This window comes from Mustela nigripes, chromosome 1 (assembly GCF_022355385.1).
Source record: "Mustela nigripes isolate SB6536 chromosome 1, MUSNIG.SB6536, whole genome shotgun sequence".
Lineage (NCBI taxonomy): Eukaryota > Metazoa > Chordata > Mammalia > Carnivora > Mustelidae > Mustela > Mustela nigripes.
In genome coordinates this window covers 7850445-7869250 of record NC_081557.1, presented here as the reverse complement: position 1 = coordinate 7869250, position 18806 = coordinate 7850445, and the positions used below count along the sequence as shown (strand labels likewise).

General features: G+C 63.6%; 2 protein-coding genes across 2 annotated transcripts in view; one reads left to right on the top strand and one right to left on the bottom strand.

Annotated features, from left to right (window-relative positions):
- Positions 1-822: 822 nt before the first annotated feature.
- Positions 823-8426, top strand: OTUB1 (OTU deubiquitinase, ubiquitin aldehyde binding 1). Its single transcript, XM_059403022.1, has 7 exons — positions 823-929; positions 2580-2641; positions 2899-2997; positions 6540-6658; positions 6906-6990; positions 7087-7281; positions 7406-8426. The coding sequence occupies exons 1-7, from the start codon at positions 872-874 to the stop codon at positions 7601-7603; spliced, it is 816 nt and encodes a 271-aa protein (XP_059259005.1). The 5' UTR covers positions 823-871; the 3' UTR covers positions 7604-8426.
- Positions 8427-8603: 177 nt separating this feature from the next.
- MACROD1 (mono-ADP ribosylhydrolase 1) overlaps positions 8604-18806 on the bottom strand; it is a 141779-nt gene continuing 131576 nt past the window's right edge. The window contains 6 exon segments of the mRNA XM_059403009.1: positions 8604-8761; positions 9062-9143; positions 9438-9511; positions 9705-9735; positions 9891-10012; positions 10499-10615. Coding sequence (XP_059258992.1) covers positions 8724-8761; positions 9062-9143; positions 9438-9511; positions 9705-9735; positions 9891-10012; positions 10499-10615 — 464 coding nt within the window. The 3' untranslated portion in view covers positions 8604-8723.

Here is an 18806-nt window from a genome sequence, read left to right as displayed (position 1 = left end):
CACCTGGTTGGCTCAGTAGGTAGACCATGCAACTCCTGATCTCCAGGTGGAGAGTTCAATACCTGTCTTGGGGGTAGAGTCTCTGAATCTCTGGTTGTGAGTCTGAACCCCACATTGGGCGTAGAGATTACTTAAAAATAAAATCTAGAACATTTCCATTTCCACCATTTCTAGAACATCTCCATTTCCATCGCTCCTGCATCCTTTTTACAATCACAACCACTCCCCTCCGGCCTCCCAACCCTTCCCTTAACTTCTGACAACCACTAATGTTTTCCATTTTTATCAACTCAAAAAGAGGAGGGGGGACTCTGCTTTTCTCCTAACCAGAGAGGCACGGAGTCCAAAGTTAGGTTCCAAGACTTTGGCCTTGACCGTAAGGGACGTTCTCCCCGCCGGAACAGGACACCGACGTCCGCTCAGAAGCGAGACCCCGTGGAACCGGGCGGTGATGCCCTGGGGCTCCCACGTTAGCACGATCCTCCGCCAGGCTCTCCCCACTGCAGGCGGTGCCAGGAGTTCCGGGGTCCGCAGCAGCACCGCTGCCTCCGGTGATTTTAACCTCACCTTCCCACTCATCTCGGTAACACAATCCGCGCTTCGAACTCCAGTGCAAAGAAACCTGAATTGCCTCCGGGAGGCTCTTGCCGTCGGGAACGTCGGGCAACGAGAAGATGGAGACCAGCAGGAGTGCGGCTGGAGGGTGGGCGGGGCGGCAGCCGCACCTGACTGCGAGCCCCACAGGTGACTGCGCCCGGGGGGATCCCGTCGCTAGGGGCGTTGCCAAGGAGGGGCCACGAGGAGGGGCTCCCTTCCGGGAGGAGGGCAACTGCTAACCCGGAAGCGGTCGGCAGTGCGGCGCTGTTTAAAGATGGCGGCGGAGGAACCTCAGCAGCAGAAGCAGGAGCCGCTCGGCAGCGACTCCGAAGGTACTGACCCGGGGAGGACCACCCGGCCCGGGCTAACAGGGGCGATGCCGGGTCGCCGGTTCCCGAGGAGGCTGGGCACAGGGCCGCCGGCGGCCGGAGGCGAAACGCACGGACGGCCCTTTCTTCCACTGCCACCGCCTCCCCTCCCCCTCACAATGGAAGGAGCCGCCGCCGCGACCCTCGGCCGGCCGGGCCGGCGGTCGAGCGAGCGAGCGGGGCGGGCCCAGGCCTGCGGCTCTTTCCCTCCGCGCGCTCCCGGGGCGGGGCCTGAGCCGCCCCGCCCCCCGCCCAGCCCCTCCGCGCCGGCCGCCCGGCTCCCGGGTCCCCAGCCCTCCGGTCCCAGTCCTTGCAGTCGGGCCGGGGCCTATAGGCCGGGCCCTGGCAGCCCGCCTTCTCCAGAGCAGCCCGCGCCCGGCAGGGCGTCGAGTTACGCCAGGCCGCGGAGCACAAAGGACTGGGCGGGTCGCTCGGGATGCTGCGGGCGGCCGGGGGCTGCGGGCGGCCGCCGTGCGTGCCCCTGAGGACTGCAGCCTTCGTTTCCGGTAGAGCCCCCTCTTCTGGCTTTGCAGCCCCTTTCCGCCTGCCTGGGCATTGTTTTCTTAGACCTCTGGAGGGGGACCTTTCAAAAACGGTGCCGCCCTCTCCCTTTCCACCCACGGTTAGGCCGCGGGGACCGAGTAGGTCAGTTGAGTGGGAGAGACTGCCGTGTTTCAGGGCAGCGTAAGGGACGGGTCAGGGCCCCACTGAGGATCCGGGATGCCCAGGCCCGAAAGGGTTGGTCTTAAAAATCATTTAGCGCACACACACCCACTTTTAACCGCACACTGGAGAGACTGAATGCTGGGAGGCGCAGGCCCCCGGCAGGGACTTTCTCGGGATCACACGAGAGAGGGACCAGAGTTCAGGTCTTCTGGCTTCTCACCAGTGGCTGTTGAGGGTGGGGTCCACAGGTTCACTGATGAACACTTACCAGTGTGCCTTCAGGGTACCCCCCCTCCCTCTTGACACTTCAATGAGGGGAGAAAGGTGGTGGTAGCCCCGCTTTCCAGCCGAGGAAAGGCCTCTGCAGCGAGGTAGCAGAGGAAATACTGTGGTAAGAAGCTCAGACTTTAGAATTAGGCACACCTGGGTTTGCGCTCAGGCCTTTGCTAGTTATGACCTTGGACAGGTTATTTCGCCTGTCTGCGTTTGGTATTTGTAAAAGGGGCATTAAGAAAACCCAGCACAACAGAAGGCGGAAGGGTGTGATGGACTAAAGTGCAGGTTTATGGGAAGCTGTCCTCCAGCCCGGAACGCTGCCTCCTCATCTTACTTTCCCCAAGAGACCCTGCCTGGCCCCAGAGCATTCTTGGGCTGCTGGGAATTGATGTTAGAAAGTGAGGGTCAGGGGAGGGGGTGTTTAGAGCTGAATGAGTACACCTTGGGGCAGAACACATCTTTGCCCTTTCATTTTAAAGATGAGAAAATGAGGGCCTGGGAGGGAAGGGACTTGGCCAAGATCACACCATCGGGGTAGAGCAGTGTGTGAAATGCAGACTTGCAGATTCCAGGCCTGCCCTTCCTGGTCCTGGCTGCTCGTCACTGGCCCAGCTGCCTGGCATGGAGAGAGCTAGGGCCCACGGTAATCCTTGGCTTGCTTCCTTCTTCCAGGTGTTAACTGTCTTGCTTATGATGAAGCCATCATGGCTCAGCAGGACCGAATTCAGCAAGAGGTGAGGGGCTGTGGCCATTGGCCCTGTTGTGGGGAAGCATAGCCTGGGCCTGAGGCCTGTTACTTATCTCTGCTGTGGAAGCCTCCTCCTCTCCAAGCTGTGCTAGGTTCTGGATGTCTTGGGGAGGGACAGGATGGGGGGGTGTCATTGTGGCACGGGGTGATTGCTTTAGCTCTCCTCCTTTAGGTGTTCTGGCCGTTAGGTGTGGGTCACTCCATCTGCGTGCCAGAGCGTGATAGATTTCCTTCCCCCTGCAGATTGCTGTGCAGAACCCTCTGGTCTCGGAGCGGCTGGAACTTTCGGTCCTGTACAAGGAATATGCTGAGGATGACAACATCTATCAACAGAAGATCAAGGTGGGAGCCTGGCTGAGGGGGTAGGAGTGTGTCTGCTTCAGACCCGCTCCTTGCTGGCCTGGCCTCAGAGAGGGTTGCGTGTTGGGGGAGCCCTCTGCTTGCCTGTTCTCAAGTGTGCGGGCTCAGGAATCAAAAAGACCTCGATTGCCAGCCTGATTCTGCCGTGCAGCAGCTGTGTCCTCGGCAGGTCCTTCAGTGTCTCTGAGCTGTGGAATCCTCTGCTGTGCGATCAGAATGAAGCAAGCATCTGCTCATGGGGTGGTTGTTGAGGCCTGTGGGGCCTGGTGCAGGCTGGGTAGGAGCTGCGGTCTCCTGCTGCTCGCCAGGGGGCTGAGTGGCTGGGAGAGGCGGGTCCTGGCAGAGGCACTTCCTGCTGCCTGTCTCTGGGATCTTGTGGAGCGCTAGCCAGCAGTGGGGCACAGGGGCCTGCGGACCTGTGCAAGGCCCAGCTCTCTCACAGCCTGAGGTGAGACCCTTAACCACTCGCTCTCCTTGGGAGCCCACACAGTGAGTGTGTGTAAATAGTATCCGGTGGGCACAGCTTGAGGGTTTAGTAAATCTCCCTACCCCCATCGCCGCCCCAAGATCAGAGATGCTTCAAGCCTTCCTCCTGAAGGGAGGGGCCTTTGGGGTTATGCACATCAGGGGCCAGGGAGCTTGGTGATGGAAAGTGGCCAGGGAAGGTGGTAGACGGTACCGCAGCTCTAGCAGAAGCCCCCAGGGCAAATAAGAGTGTCCATGCCTATCACTCTATTGTTTCTGGATTTGTTTTTCCAAAACAATCCAGAAATAAGGATTTTGATGTGAATCTCCTACTTCAAATGTAAAATGTTCTGTGGCTCCAACAGCACACCTGCAGGCCAGATCCTGTGGTGTGGGGCCTGTGGTCTACTCTGACCCCCGGCTCAGAGTGTGATTTACCCAAGAGGACTATGGAGAGCTGACGGCACTGGCTTTGGGGCCTGATAGATCAGGATTCAAGTTCTGGCTTCACTTTTGGCTGTGTGAATTTCGGCACTGAATTTCTTGGAGCCTCTGTTGTTCTTCCCGCTGAGTCATTCAGCAAATGTTTGAGTGTCCACTCTGCGTGGTCTGTGCGGGTGGTCTGCCCTAGTGCTGGTGACACCCCTACTCTGTGCCGGGAAGGTCCTCAGCCTGGACAGCAGAACCCAAGCAGACGTGGGCGCCTCTGCTCCTCTGTGAGGGTTTAGGGCAGTGGACACTAGCTGGCCGCAAAGGGCCTGGCACGGGGCAAGTGCTTGGGATGATTGTAGTAGCTTTTCCAATAGCTACAACAATCTGGGCTCTAAGTGTGCATTGTGTGCTGTAACTGACCATTTGTGAGCACGTGCTGGGGGCCGGGCACTGGTCTGGGTACCGGCAGCAGAGTGAGGAGCTGACTTGCTCCTGCCCCCACAAAGCTCGTGTGTCCCAGTGGGAAGACGGAATCAGGCAGAGGGACTTTGGGTGTCAATGGCAGAAGGCGGTGAGGGCTCTGGAGACAAGTATAGCCGGGAAAGGAGAGAGGGAGTGGGAGGTCAGGTGGAGGGCCGAGCCGAGAGGGTGGCGTTGGCGTGATATCCGGGGAGCAGCCGGGGAGCAGGCTGTGGGCGCTGGGCGGAGTGGGGCAGGCCAGGGCCGGGCTGAGGTGCGGCGGGGGAGCAGGACAGGGCTGGGAGCCGGCCCGGGGCCAGGGAGAGGAGGAGTGTTCACAGGTTTCTCTGGTTCCTCTGGCTGCTGGAGCAGGGACACCTGGGAGGAGGCCTGGAGGTGGGAGTGGGGGTGGGAGGAGTGCCCGAGGGTCTCGAGAAGCTGCCGACAGGAGACTTGGTGGATTGAAGCCTTTGGATCTGTGTTGGATTGGGGGTGGGGGGCGCTGGCGGTGGTGATAGGTTTTGGCTAGAACAGCCAAGGGGCCGCGCCTCGCACTTGCCCCCCACCCCGAGGGGTGGGCTCTGAGGTGAGGGGCCCCGTGGGGGTCAGGATGGGCCCATGGGGTTGGGCAGCCCAGACAGGACGAGCAGGTGAGGCACGAGGTTGGGAGTCAAGGGCCGAGACGGGGCAGGCGGGGAGTTACATTTGTGGCTGTTGGAATCCCGAGAGCAGCAGTGGTGAGGGATGAGTGACGCTGTCCCCGGCCCGAGTGGGGTGACGCGTGCCGCGCCCCCCCCAACCCCCCCGCCGCCATCCCATGCAGCCACTGCAGCGGGAGGGCGTGTGTGCAGGTGGCGCGTGCTGTGTGCTGTCTTGTGTAGTTTGGTAGCGGCCCTGACAAGGTGAAAAGACAAGGAAGACACGGCGAGGCTAGGGCCTGTGTGCTGTGCACGGGACAGGCTGGACGAGGAGGGGTGGGGCGGTGGGTGGATGGATCACGTGACGGGGGGCGTTTCCCCCACCCTCGTGGCAAAGGCTGTGAGCAGCCAGTCTGGGGAGGAGCGGGCTTGGCCCTTGGATTGAAAGGGCAGGTGTGGCCTTGACTAGAGTGAAAGCCTGCTTGGATCAAGTTTGCGGGAGAGCAGTGGGGACTGTGGGCGCCGACGACGTCCAGAGCAGTTTCGCTGTAAAGGAGAGAAATGGGGTGGTAGCTGGGGAGGAGTTCGTTCTCGTGAAGCAGAGGATTTTTTTTTCTTTAAGCAAGAACCAGCCTTATGTATGTTGAGTCTAAACCAGTAGGGAGAGGGAAATGCGTGATGCAGGAGGGAGGGGGCGCTTCCTGGAACAATGTCCTTGAGCCCAAGGGAGGGGACCGGCTCTGAGGTGGACCAGGGGGGCGGCTGGGGGAGCCTCAGCCCCTCCGGGGAGCAGGAGAGAAGGCTGCGGCAGGTGTCCCGGGGCTCAGGGGTTCTCGGTGAAAGTCCTCAGGAAGAAAGCGAGGTCACTGGGAAGAGGGGGGGTTAAAGTGAATGGAGCGAATGGAGCGGGCGTGAGATGGCCCAGGGGAGGGAGGCCTGGCAGCCTCAGTGGCCCACGTGTGTGGGGAGGTCGGTCAGACGGAGGCGGTGGCGTCGGGTGACGGGAGGAAAGCAGAGCTGGCCCTGAGCAGGGGCCTGTGATCAGGCAGCGCCGGCTGGAGGAGACCAGGGATGCTGTTCTCCAGGCGGGGATTGCCGTGTGGAGCCCAGCCCTGGACCCGCATCCTAATTTTTTTACCCTCGACTCATGATTTGAAATACCGCTCTCTGGAAAAACCGTGTTCGACCAGCACGAATTCATCTGGCCATTTTCAGGAAGAAACGGCCCGTGGGCCCAGTTGCCCGGCAGGCCCGGGGGCTGGTGACGACGCCCGGATGCCCAGCAGTCAGTGTGTGCCTAAGTTCTGGGGTCCTGAGGCTGCTGGGGCTCCAGCCAGTGGGTCTCCCATCCGACTCCCATCGCCGGAGTCAGTGGCCAAGGATGGCAGGTGGCTGCTGGGAGCTCCGTTGGCCCTGCTATGGTGTGACCTCTGTCAAGGACAAGGATGGGGGGTGTTCCCTTGGCCTACCCTGGTTCTGGCCTGGTGTTGACGGGCCTGGGGGTGGGGTGGGGGTGCTGCCTCTTTGCAGGATCTCCACAAAAAGTACTCCTACATCCGCAAGACCAGGCCTGATGGAAACTGCTTCTACCGAGCTTTCGGATTCTCGCACTTGGAGGCGCTGCTAGACGACAGCAAGGAATTGCAGCGGTGAGGCGGGTGGGCGCCTGGGCGCAGTGGGAGTTCCAGGAAGGGCCGCCCGGGGCTCCCTCCCACTCTTGGGGCCTAGGAGGTGCAGCCCCCAGCTAAGGCCCTAAGGCTGGGCTCCTGCTTTGGTGTTCCGTGCTGAGCTGCACCCCTGTGCCCCACTGCCAGCCTTGGCCGGTGCCCCAGCTCTGGGCCAGCCTTGCTGCTGCCCCGTGAGCCCATGCCGGCCTCCCTTGCCCCCTCCCCCTAGGTTTAAGGCGGTGTCTGCCAAGAGCAAAGAGGACCTGGTGTCCCAGGGCTTCACTGAGTTCACAATCGAGGATTTCCACAACACGGTGAGCCCAGCCATAGCCCCATCGCCCTCCCGGCCGGGGTGGGGGTGGGGTGACCCGGCCGCGGCGGGGCTGACCCCTCTGTCTCCCGGGCGGCAGTTCATGGACCTGATCGAGCAGGTGGAGAAGCAGACCTCCGTGGCCGACCTGCTGGCCTCCTTCAACGACCAGAGCACGTCGGACTACCTGGTGGTGTACTTGCGGCTGCTCACGTCTGGCTACCTGCAGCGGGAGAGCAAGTTCTTCGAGCACTTCATCGAGGGCGGGCGGACGGTTAAGGAGTTCTGCCAGCAGGTGCCGCCCCCCCCTTTCCCTCTGGCCGTGGGGCGGGTGAGGGGCACGGGGGGGGGGGGGGGGGGGGGGGTCCCCCCCCCCCCCCGGGCTCTGACCACCCCACCCCGCCCTGCCTGTGCTGCAGGAGGTGGAGCCCATGTGCAAGGAGAGCGACCACATCCACATCATCGCGCTGGCGCAGGCCCTCAGCGTCTCCATCCAGGTGGAGTACATGGACCGCGGCGAGGGCGGCACCACCAACCCGCACATCTTCCCCGAGGGCTCTGAGCCCAAGGTGTACCTCCTCTACCGGCCAGGACACTACGATATCCTCTACAAATAGGGCCGGCCCCGGCGTGCCACGGCCCCGCCTGCCCTCCCCTCTGCCAGGCGCTAGACATGTACAGAGGTCTTCTGTGGTTGTAAATGGTCATATTTCACTCCCCCCTCCCCCCGCCCCATCACGCAACCTTCCACGTTTTATTAAAGGGGATGCTGGTGGTGAGCCGCGTGTGTGCGTGTCCCTGCTCTGCTGCTGCCTGCCTGGCCGCTGTGTGTCTGGCTGTCCCCCTGCCGCCCCCTGTCCACACCCGAGCCCCCCCACCAGGAGCAGTTTTGAGGGGCCTAGGCCTCTTGGGGACCCCTCCTGGTTACCTGCTTCCTTCCCTTCAGGCACCCAGGCCTCCCTTCCTCTCCTTAGCTGGCTCAGGGGCTTCCACGAGAATCTGGGAGGTTCTTTGGGGCCTTGCCCAGGGACCTAGGATTTGGGCTAGCCCAAGCTTCAGCCTGCTCCCTCCTAGGCCCTGACTCCACCAAGCTGTCCTGCTCAGGGCCGCCCTCCCCTCAGGACAGGTTGTGAGGGTCGGGCACCCCCATGGACCCCGCAAATGGTACCCACCTGGCTGGGGAGGGGCAGCCTTCAAGCCGGCGCTTGGTCCGTGGTCCTGAGGTCGAGGCAGGGCTTTGCCAGGCGCCGTTCCTCCCCACCTCTCCCCCTGCCTGTGCCTGCTTTGCACCCCCTTTGCTTGGGCCACAGTGTCTCTGCATCGCCTGCCTTTTTGCCTTTACCTCTCTCTTCCTCCAGCCCAGCACATGTGGGCTCTTGGCCCCCAGGCTGTGAGCTCCTCGGGGGCAGGCCCTCAATAAATGTCAAGTGCTGCCGCCCACCTCTGCCGTCCAGCCCGTCCCTCCGCCCGCCCGGCTCACCAAGCGCTCTCGCCACCCTGTTAAGCCAGAGCCACCCTGTTAAGCCAGAGCCACCCTGTTAAGCCAGAGCCACTCATCTGCACCTCTGGGCTGCAGCCTCCTTCCCCAGCCAGCACTCAGACAGGAGGCCTGCTGCAACAGGGGTGGTCTTTATTAGAAGCCTGGGGGTGGGGGTTGCTGGGAGAAAGGGGAGGTGCTGAGGGAAAGAAGAGGGTGGGGGGTGGGGCCCAGGCCCAGCTGCAGCCTTCAGGGACCTCTTAGAGCTGGGAGCGAGGTCCAGCAGGCCCCGGCGAGTCTGTGGGCAGAGCAGAATGGTCAGGGAGTGGGGGCCCTGGGCTTCCCCCAGCCTCCCAGGCTGCCCTCCTGGCTTTTCTGCGTGGGGGTGAGTGGGGGGCAGGGAGTGAGCCCCTGTGTTAGTGGTCAGGTTAGTGGGCAGCCACGTGGTGGGCCAGGCCCTGCTTACCGGTCCTGGGCAGGGTGGGCGGCCGGTGGTTAGGCTGGAAGGCAGAGGACAGTGAGAGCCTGCCTGGGGTGGCTGGGGGCGGGGTGGAGCCAGCGAGGGCGCGGGGGGGAGCGGGGGGGGGGCGCTACTCACCCACGGGGAAGTAGTGGGGGAGCCGCTGCAGGTAGATGCTCTCGTCCTTCTCCAGGAACACGCAGATGATGAGCCGGTCCACCTGCGCCAGGACCGGCTTAGCCTTGGTGGGGGCCACCCGCACCCAGGCTGCCTGGCCTCACTGCTGCCCCCACCGCTGCAGGTTTTCACCTGCCTTGCTCCTGGGGGTGGGGGAGGTGCCCACAGACCCTTCACCGAAGCTTCGCGGTACACCGCGCTTGACCGCCCCCGCCCGGGCTCAGGAGAGCAAACTGGTCCGAGGGAAGGGGAGGGGCTGCATCGAGGGCTGGTTAGCGGAGCCGGGGTGCACCCCCTTCACCCCTGTCTGATCCCCTGGACCGGGCCCAGGACTCACCTTGTCCTTGTGTTGCTCCAGCCACTCGCGCAGCGTGGCCAGCACTACCTCCGCCGCTGCCTCGCTGGGGTAACCTGGGGACCCCGCCGGGCGGGAGTGAGTCCAGGGTCTGGCCCGCCCCCTCACCCTCTTGGGACCCGCCCAACTCCACCCCTTTCCCCCGTCGGCCGGGGTCCCTTCCAGCGTCTGGGCCCACCCACTTCCTAGCCCCGCTCCGCCCCCTTCCACACCTTCCCCCCCACCCTCCACGCACCGCCCCCAACTCACCAAAAACGCCGGTGGAGATGCAGGGGAATGCCTGGAGCGGGCGCGGGAGGTGAGAGGGAATTGGAGACAGCGTCACTCTCCGCCCACCTCCCGCCGGTCGCCGGGGTGGGGGGTGGCGCGGGGCGCCTCCCAGGGGCCCAGGGTCCAGGCCGCCCCCACCCACCGCCTGGAGCCCCGCCCCCTCACCGCGGAGCGGAGCCGATGCTCCAGCAGCAGGTCGAGGCTGCTCAGGTAGCAGCTGCGGAGCTCCGCCGCCTGGCTGGCGCTGGGCTCTCCGTGGGCGATGGGTCCCACCGTGTGGATGACATCTAGGAGAGGCGACGGGGTCAGACCGGCCGGGGTGTCCACGGGGTCAGAGGCTTACTCCCCCTGCCGGCCTGGGCCTGGAGGACACAGGAAACAGGACCTCTCCCCAAATTCTGAGAATCCCCGGGGAGGACCCCACCCATGCGGGGACTCAGGTGTGCCCTCGAGCTCAAGTGCTCTCTTCTATAGTGACTGGCAGGTCCGCCCTGCCCTCACCACGTCTGTACGGACCCGGCTGAGACGTGGGGCAGAGTGGGCGAGCGAAGGTACTGCTCCCTCAGCTCGTCCCCTCCCCGGCTCCACGCATTCCTTTCCCGCCACCCGCTTCCCGGTGGGTTTGAGCGGGGGCCGGCTCCTGGCACTAAAGGTTAATCAGTGACCCCTGGGGGGCCTCCAGCAATTCTGTGGGGGCTGCTCCCCTAATCCCGCAACTCCAAAAACTGCCCTGTCTACGCCCTACGGGAGTGGGGGATGGGGTAGGGACTCACACTTGGCCGGCAGCCGGTAGCCGCCGGTGATCTTGGCCTTGCCGGTCTCACAGCTCTGCAGGGTCCGGCACTCGTCAGTGAGCAGGGGTCCGGCGGCGCGGTGGATGCAGCCGTCCACTGTGGGGCAGGGGGCAGTGAGCCCTGGGGCTCCCCGCATCACGCCTGAGCCCCTTTTACAGAAGAGAAGGCAGAGGCCCGAGCACACAATACTCCAATCCTCTCGGCTGTGCCAGGACTCACCGGGCCCCGCGCCTCCTCCCGCGGCCTCCAGCCGCCGGCAATACCCGCCGCCCCCACTTGTTCCACATCTGGAGAGGCCAAGGCGCCGAGGCAGGCGGCGGCGGATCCGGGAGGGAAGCGGCGCGGGGCGGCCGGCAGGGGGCGCGCCCGGCCCACCCTGCTCATTCCCCGCCGCGCGGCAGGTGCGCGCGCGGGGCGGGGGCCTCCCCCTGCCGGAGTGGCTCCGTTAGGCGGGTCCGCGGCAGCAGGCTAGGGTGTCTGGCCAAGGGGAAGGTCGATCTTCCGGCTCTGGCCCGGATGCCCCACCGTGGGGCCCGCGACCAGGGGCCGCCTCCGCCCGAGAAGCCCGGGGATGCCGACAGGCACCGCGCACCCGATCGCAAGGCGACCCCTCCGGGCCGCGTCCAGGACCCACTTCACAGATGAAGAACCTGGGGTCACCCAGTTACAAATGGCAGATGCGGTCGGGGCCTGGAGCCTGGGTCTTCCAGCCCCTTCCGTGCGCCACGCGGGGAGGTGGACGGGGCCGCGGATCCGGGGAGCGCAGGTGGATCCGGGAGCGCGCCCCTGCTCGTTAGCGAGTTGCCTCGTTAGAGCATCCGGCTTAATTGCGGCGGGCCTGGGCTTGTTTATCTGAGGGCGGCTCCGCAGCCTCAATAGGCAGCGACCCTGGGGACGCGGGCCCAGATAAACACCTCGGGCCCGGCGGGAGGCGCGGAGGAGACGCTCCTTCAGCCCGATCTCTCTCAGGCGCCACAGCCCGAGCAGTCCTGGCGGGCAAGGCCAGGCGAGGCTCGAGTCCGCTGTGCCAGTGGGGCACCCCGGCGAGTCCTTTCCGCTGGGCGTCCACGCCTCATCTGGAAAACAGCCACAGCGACCCCACCTCCGGGGAGGGGTTGGCACCCTGGCCAGGAGAACGTGACCCACCTCCGGCCGCTCCCTAGCTCCCGGGGCACCTCAGGCTCCTATCAGGAGCTCCTTGGGCTCTGGCTGCCTGCGCTCACCATGCCCAGCGGCAGGATAGAACCCCCATTTCTCCATTTTGCAGATGCGCAAACCAAGGCCCTTCCTCCTTCATCCCAGCCCCACCCCCAGTGTCTTGGCCCAGGTCCAGGGACACCAGCTGGACCACCCCCTCTTTCTTCTCTTTTCTTTTGTGCCCTGTGGGGCCCAATTAAACCTAATTTTGTGACTTCACTTGGAGCCACACCAGGCGATTTCCCAGAGCATCCCGCGGGGGTGGGGTGGGGGATGGATAGGGTAGCGGAGTTGGGAGAGCCCTGGGAGGGGTCTGGGGTAGGACCCTATCCCCTCCTCTCCTGTGCAGGGATGGGTAAAGGCAGCCCCAGCCGTCGGAGGGGGCGGAGAGTGGGACCAAGGCAGGGCCCCTGAGCTCTGAGTCCAGGTGGTGCTCAGCCTGCATTATACAGTTTCCCTGCGTGGTGGGCCCCATTCTGGGTGAGGTGCCAGGTGACTCCTGGCTTGCGCGTCCAACAGCGGGGCCTGGGGAGCTGGGCAGCCTGGGTTCCAGCCCCGGCTCTGCCAGTCACAGATATGTGGCCTAGAACATATTACTTAACTTCTCTGGTTCTCAGCGGCCCCATCTGTAAAATGGGCTAATAGTAGACATCTATCTCCCAGGGCTTTGGGAAGGATTAAGCAAGTTAATTTCTGTAAGGGGCTTAGGGCACGGGTGAAGGTGACATGTGTGTGTTGGCTGTTAGGGCAGTGTGATAGCAGGAGAATGTGCTCCGGGTGTGTATTCCTGGGAGTGAGGGGAGGTGGGGTCCAGGCATCCAGGGCTTGGGGCGGTGGTAAGCACAGGCACGGGTCTCAGCCTCCGCTCCCTGGGGCCTCCCCACCCTGCCCCAGCTGTGTCAGCCACTTGACACCGGGCTGCCTGCCACCTCCTGGTGCTGTCCACCCTGCAGGCGCCCTTGGCCTGCTGTAGACACTGTGTGGAAGTGAAGCTCGGCGCCCTCTGTGTTGCAGGGACTTAATGTTTCCTGCAGGGAAACAGGCCCTTGGGACTGACCTAGGAGCATGAAGGGGCGGAGGGAATCCAAGCTTGAGGAAGCCTTGGGCCAGAGCGCCCTCACCCCCTGCACCACCGTCCAGGCCAAGGGCAGGGATCGGGACTGCCATGCCAGTGCCTAGGGGATCTGTTCCCCGCCCCCTCCGCCCCCCCCCCAGCCCAGGCAGAGATGAGGGACAGGCTCTGGGCCCCAGCCCTGCCACCCTCCCCTTCCCCCACAAGGTGGAGCCCAGACCCCCCCCCCCCCCCGCTCCTGGGCCCCTCCCTGTCCACACACCACCGATCCACGGTCTCCAAGGGCCAGAGAGCTCCACAGCCTGCTGTTCTTAGCCACAGGCGCAAAGGGTAGCCCCGACCTGTCTCCCCGTGTGAACCGTAGCCCCCCAGGGCTCTGCTTCCTAGGCCCTGTCCTGACTCTTGCATGGGGGGAAGCAGAACCCTAGAACCTGCAGGACATGCCTTCCCGGGGTCTCTTCCAAGGGAGACGTTCTCCTCTCCCATCGCCAGCCACCTGACCCGGGGGGCGACCTGGTGGGAAGGTGGTGACCCCAATTCACACCAGTTTACCCTTGATCCCTTCCCGGGGACCTTCAGCCACATCCTAACAAAACTCCATCCTCCAACTCAACTCCTGCTCCATCCCAAGTCAGCAGAAAACCTGCATCCCCCCCACCGGGAGATAGAACCATGTGCAGGGGGGGGGGGTGTCGGTCGTCTCTGCTGGTCCTTCCCCACCAGCCTGCTGTAAGGGCCACTCAGCCTCCTCCCCCAGCGCCCCCCGCCGCCCCCCGCCCCCGCTCCCACTCCAGGCTCCAAGCTCTGGATCCTGAGTCCCAGCCCACACAGCCTCTCCCACAGCGCCTCTGGGGGCTCAGCGGGTCACATCCCCCCTTGTCAGTCCTGCCAGCCACCCTAGGAAGTGTTACTATTTTCCCTGCTTTACAGAAGACCACACGAGGCACAGAGAAGATGAAAGACTTGCCCAGGATCACACAGCTGGACTGCTCTACTTCCTCTAGGAACGCAGAAGGCTTTCTCCGCGCCCCCCCCAACCTCCCTCCCATCCTGGCTCCCCCCTCCCTCTTCGCCCAAACTCAGTCTGCTGTCTGCACACCGCTCTTTCCTGCAGTGGGGCCCCGTCCCCCTCTTCACAGTAACACATCACCTTCCCAATGGAGAGACTTTGGGGCTCTGGTTGCCCCGTGGTTGGGGGTCTCAGCGCCCCCCACGCAGCTGACCATCAGCCACCTCTGTCCAGCAAGGCTGCCTTGGAGATCGTCCACCTGCCTCCTGGACCTCTTCTGTCCTGGCCTGTGCACGTCAGATGGGGTCTGGGGGCCCTGTCTGTCCCCCACACCACCTCCCCATCTCTGACCCTGCCCTTCCTGGCCCTTCGGAAGGCCCCTGCAGAGCCCACCACAGCCCTCCTGGGTTCCCCCAACCCGCCCCCCTCCACCCTGCTGTGTGGCCTCTGCACCTGCAAGGGGCCTGGGGGTTGCTCAGCTCACACCCTGCCCCTTCCTAGGAGGTTGGAGGGGGTCAGGAGGGCCCCGGGAGTGGGCAGGGGCTAGAGCCAGACCCCCCCAGAGCCCACAGAGGCTGACGGCAGGCAGGGTCCTGTGGGGGCCATTTGCCAAGGCGCTTAGGAGAGGTGGCCGCTATTAGGGTGCTGTAATATTCATGAAGGGAAGATTAGATATTTAAATTTATTCAGCAATAAATGCGTCTCAGTGGGGGAGCATTCCTCACGCTAAACAAACAAGCAAGCAGGGGCTAATTAATTATTTACAGGAACAGGAGGCTGCCTGTGGCCTGGGGGAGGGGGGGCAGTTATGTCCCTGCCAGGGGGCAAGAGACCCCAGGCCCAGGGTCGGATCCCCCCCCCCCCCCCCCCCCCCGCTGCCCTGCCCTGTGGGTCTGGCCCCGAGTGCCCCCTTCTGGGATTTCTTTTCCCAGAAATCCCACCTGCAAGCCTGCTGATGGCTTTGGGCAAGTCACTTCCCCTCCGTGTGTCTCCGGCTCCCCACTCTACCAGGTAACAGGACCTCCTTCCCCATTCGGCTGAGGATTCAGTGAGAGACGCATCAAAATGCCCTGCACTTTCTCACATGGTCCCCCTGGGTCACTTGTCTTCCAGGTGGGGCGGGGGAGACCTAGGCCCAGTCACCCACCCTGTAGGCAGAAGGCTGCTCTGCCCAGCAGGCTCTTGGGGGCCTCTTTTGCCCCAGGGACAGATGCGCTGCTGGTGGGAGATGTTACTGAGAAAGCCCTGGGCAGAGAGGGCTGGGGCGCTGGGGATGAGCTTGAGGCCTGAGGGGGCTGGGGGAGGGGCCCGCCTCTTAAGCACAGAAAGCCACCTGGGTCTGGGCCTTAGGGACCACTCCCAACCCAGACACCTCCCCCTGAAGGTCCCCTGAAGGTCCCCCTGAAGCCCAGCCTGAGGAAAGGCCCCCCTGCCACCAACCAGCCTGGGTCTAGCCTTCAGTGGCTCCCCGGGCCCCCACCACCTCCAGAGAGATCCCAAAGGCCAGGGCTGAGAGAACTGAGTGGCTGGGGAAACTGAGTCCCCGAGAGGGTACCAGTGGGGTCAGGGACAGATGCCTAAGCCGCTGGGATGTCTCCAAGCCCCAGACCCTGAGGAAGACAAGCCGAGCCAGAAAGCCCGGAAAAATGACCTAGCCCAGGGGCACGGAGCCCCCTCCTCCCTCTGCCCACCCTACACTCTCCATCCCCGGCCTCCAGCCTCGTCCTGGGCCCCAGCTGAGCCTCGGGAGCCATGAACCCATGGGATGCCCATTGCCAGAACCACCTCCGGCCTCTGCCCACAGCCCCGCTCACGGGATCCACAAGCCTGCACTGGCCCCTGTTCTGTGAGGCTTGGCCTATTGGGGGAGACAGAGCCCACCTTGGCCAGACCCCACCCTTGTGGTGCCAAGGCCGGTGGGCACCCCAGGGAGAAGATGGATGGACAAGAGCTCCAAGATGTGATGCGAAGTTCATTACCGGGTGAGATCAACTCCTTAAATGGGGATTTGGAAACATTAGGCTTCATTACGTACACAAAGGCGGCGTCTCATTCATCATGCAAAAATCACTCCCGTTATTAAAATCCCCAAGGCAGCTGCAGGAAGGGGCCTGGCAGCATCTTGCCCGCTGAGGGTGGGGTGCGAGCCCCGGAGGCCTCTGCTAGAGTCCCCACTGGGTTGGGGGGGCCTGAGACCTCCTGTCCCTCCTACCCAGGGAGGAGGCCTTTGGAGGGCTAGGAGTGGGGAGCACGGTTCCCTCCAAGGACCCAGTGCCTCAGGGTTGTCATCTGCAAAGTGGAGCAGTTAGTGGTACCCCCAAACCCCGGCGCTGTGCTGAGGGTCCCCGGGATCCTGCAGGAGAGGCTCCACGAGGCCCGGTCCGCACCCTGAGCGCTCAGTCCAGGCATGCTGCTGCTCACGACGCCATTGCCACCTGGGCTGGGGCAGAGACGCCTGGGGTCTTTTCTTGGGGAAGGACACGTCACTCCCTCACCCCTACCTACAACCTCCCACGGCCTCCACAAGCCCATGAAATGAAGTCTTCCACCCCAAGTGAGGCTGGGGTCCCCTCCAGCCTCCCCCGGAGAGGACTGGCCTCTGCATCTCTCCCACCTGCCCAGCTGCGGGGTGGGGGGGCTGCCAGCTGCTGGCCCCATGCAGGGAGGGGATGGGGGGGGTGGTCTACCTCACTGCAAGCCCTGAAGCGGGAGAAGATGGAGCTGGACAAGAGGGAAAGAGGGGTGGGAGCAGGCAGGCCCTGTGTGCAGTTGGGAGGGCTCCCCTGAGGAGGTGGCATCCGAACAGAGCCCTGAGTGATGAGAAAGAATGGGCTTTGGAAAGCTGGAGGAGGCGGCCTCCGGCAGAGGCATGGGTGGGCCACAGGGAGAGTCCAGGGTGGGCTGGGGGTGAGGGGGAGTGGGAGGTGGGGGAAGGGGGCAGGGAGGGCTGCAACTGTGGGACTCATAGAAGGAGCTAGAACTGCTTCCATGGCAGCCCTGAGAAATTTGAGCAGGGGCAGGGCGTGGCCTGGGACAGCCTCTGGTGTGGGGCTGCGGCGGGGGTGGGGGGGTGGGTTTGCTGTTCCCCATGGAATGCTCCTGCGGGGTCTGCTGGGCTCAGGCCAGAAGCCCCCCCCCCCACAGACCAGCCTCTCCCCCAACCCCCACCTGGCACACAGCGGGGCTCCAGACTGGTTTGGGGACTGGGTGCTCAGCGCTTGGGGCCCCTACTTCCCCTGAGTCCAGCCCCTTCCAGGCAGGGTACGGAGGCCACCCCGTCTGACCACTGTGCCCCGCCGTGACTACGGCCGTGGGCAGCCACTAGGCAGAAGTGGAGGCCCTGATGATGCTTGGAAGCTCCCATCCGAGGCTTTGCTAATCCTCCTGGAGCCTGCCTGGCTCTGAGCAGAGGGAGCCAGCGGGAGCGGGGAGAGAGCGAGAGGATGAGAAATGGGGAGTGGGCAGGCGAGCGAGAGAAACGGGGAAACGGGGAGCGGGCCAGAGACGCCCTGTGGCTGGGAGAGACAGAGAGACAGAGACAGAGAGACACAGAGACACAGCGACAGAGGCAAAGACAGAAAGAGAGACAGGGGCAGAGACAGGGAAAGATAGAGGCAGAGATAGGCAGAGACAGAAGCAGAGAGACAGAGACAGAAAGAAAACGTGAGAGATAGGAGAGATAGGAGAGAGGAAAGGGGCTGGGGCCACAGCCCAGGCCAGGGCCTCAGTGTGGTGAGGAGAAGGTGGGCCCCAGGGTGGTGGGCTTTCCTCAAGCCGCCGCCGGGGGCCAGGGCTGGGCTGTGAACACGTGCCCAGGTGCCCAGGCTGGGTGAGCGGGGCCCTTGGGCACAGCTGGTCTGCACACAGGTCAGCCCTGAGCACCTAACCTTGGCCAGGAGGTGGATAGACAGACACCCCGTGCATGTCCCGTCGGAGCAGAGTCGGACAGGGAGGTATTTGGTACTGAAATAACCACAAAAATGGGAGTCTGATGACCACGGGTAACAGAATGCCAGCCCACGAGGTGCCACCCAGGACGATGGCAGGGCATTAGTAAATGGAGCAGGACAGAGGGGGGTGGTGGTAGGAGGGGCTGCCCTGCCGTCATGGTAAGGAGGCAGGACGGTTGTGGTGGGAGGCAGAGGAGCCTTAGGTCCAGGAGCAGCACATGCAAAGGCCCTGTGCCAGGACAGAGGGCTGGAGGAGCCGTGTGCCCAGGGTCAGGTGTGGGCACAGGAATCGGGGCTGCAGGGGGCCCAGCGGGCGGGAAGGTGGGCAGCCGGGCCGCGGGTGGGGCCAGGGCTGTCTGCTGCCGATTTGCTGAGGCCACGGAGCTCTTGTTGGCAGTGAGCGGGCACGGAGGGGACCAGCCCTTCGGGGAGCCGGCCAGGCGAGAGCAGAGATGGCGGCCGCGTGAGCAGAAGGCGGCCCTGAATTAATCTGTCACTAAAGCTTGGCCGTGGCAGGCGCAGTCATGATTTAGATGAATAATTGAAACGCTCTGATACATTTATTATCCCTTTAGTGCAAAAGTGGCAGAGAAAGACGAGGGGTAATTGAAAAAGAGCGCACAAATCTCCGCGAGAAAGCCGGCTCCTTATCGCCAAGTAAACATTTCAGTCCTAATAAACAGGAGAGACACGCGTCAGGGCCCTGTCGATTCCCATCCTGATTTAGGGCCCGCCTCCCTTCTTACCATACAATAGGAGAGCGGTCTGTTTTTTAAAAATATACTCGAGCCAGTGAAAGTCTCTTCAGGAAGGAGGCGGGGAAGCAGGCGTGGCCTCCCGAGGTCCGGGGACTGAGGGTCTAGTGGGTCGGTGGGCGGAGCCCACCCAGTGTCCCCAGTGCACCTGCCAGCGCTCCGCGGGGCCTCGCCACGCCTCCTTGCGCATCGAACTCCTATTCACCCTTCAGGGCCTGAATCAGATGCCCCCTCTGCTGGGCAGCCTCCTACCGAACTGCACTGCGTCTCTCTGAGGACAAAGCCGAGGAGCCCTGAGTCCCCA

Bases quoted from the DNA above. Each gene is read 5' to 3' on its own strand.
- OTUB1 (XM_059403022.1), top strand. From the start codon at position 872: ATGGCGGCGGAGGAACCTCAGCAGCAGAAGCAGGAGCCGCTCGGCAGC. The intron at 930-2,579 runs GTACTGACCCGG...TCCTTCTTCCAG, and splicing joins GCTCGGCAGCGACTCCGAAG to GTGTTAACTGTCTTGCTTAT. The intron at 7,282-7,405 runs GTGCCGCCCCCC...CCTGTGCTGCAG, and splicing joins TTAAGGAGTTCTGCCAGCAG to GAGGTGGAGCCCATGTGCAA.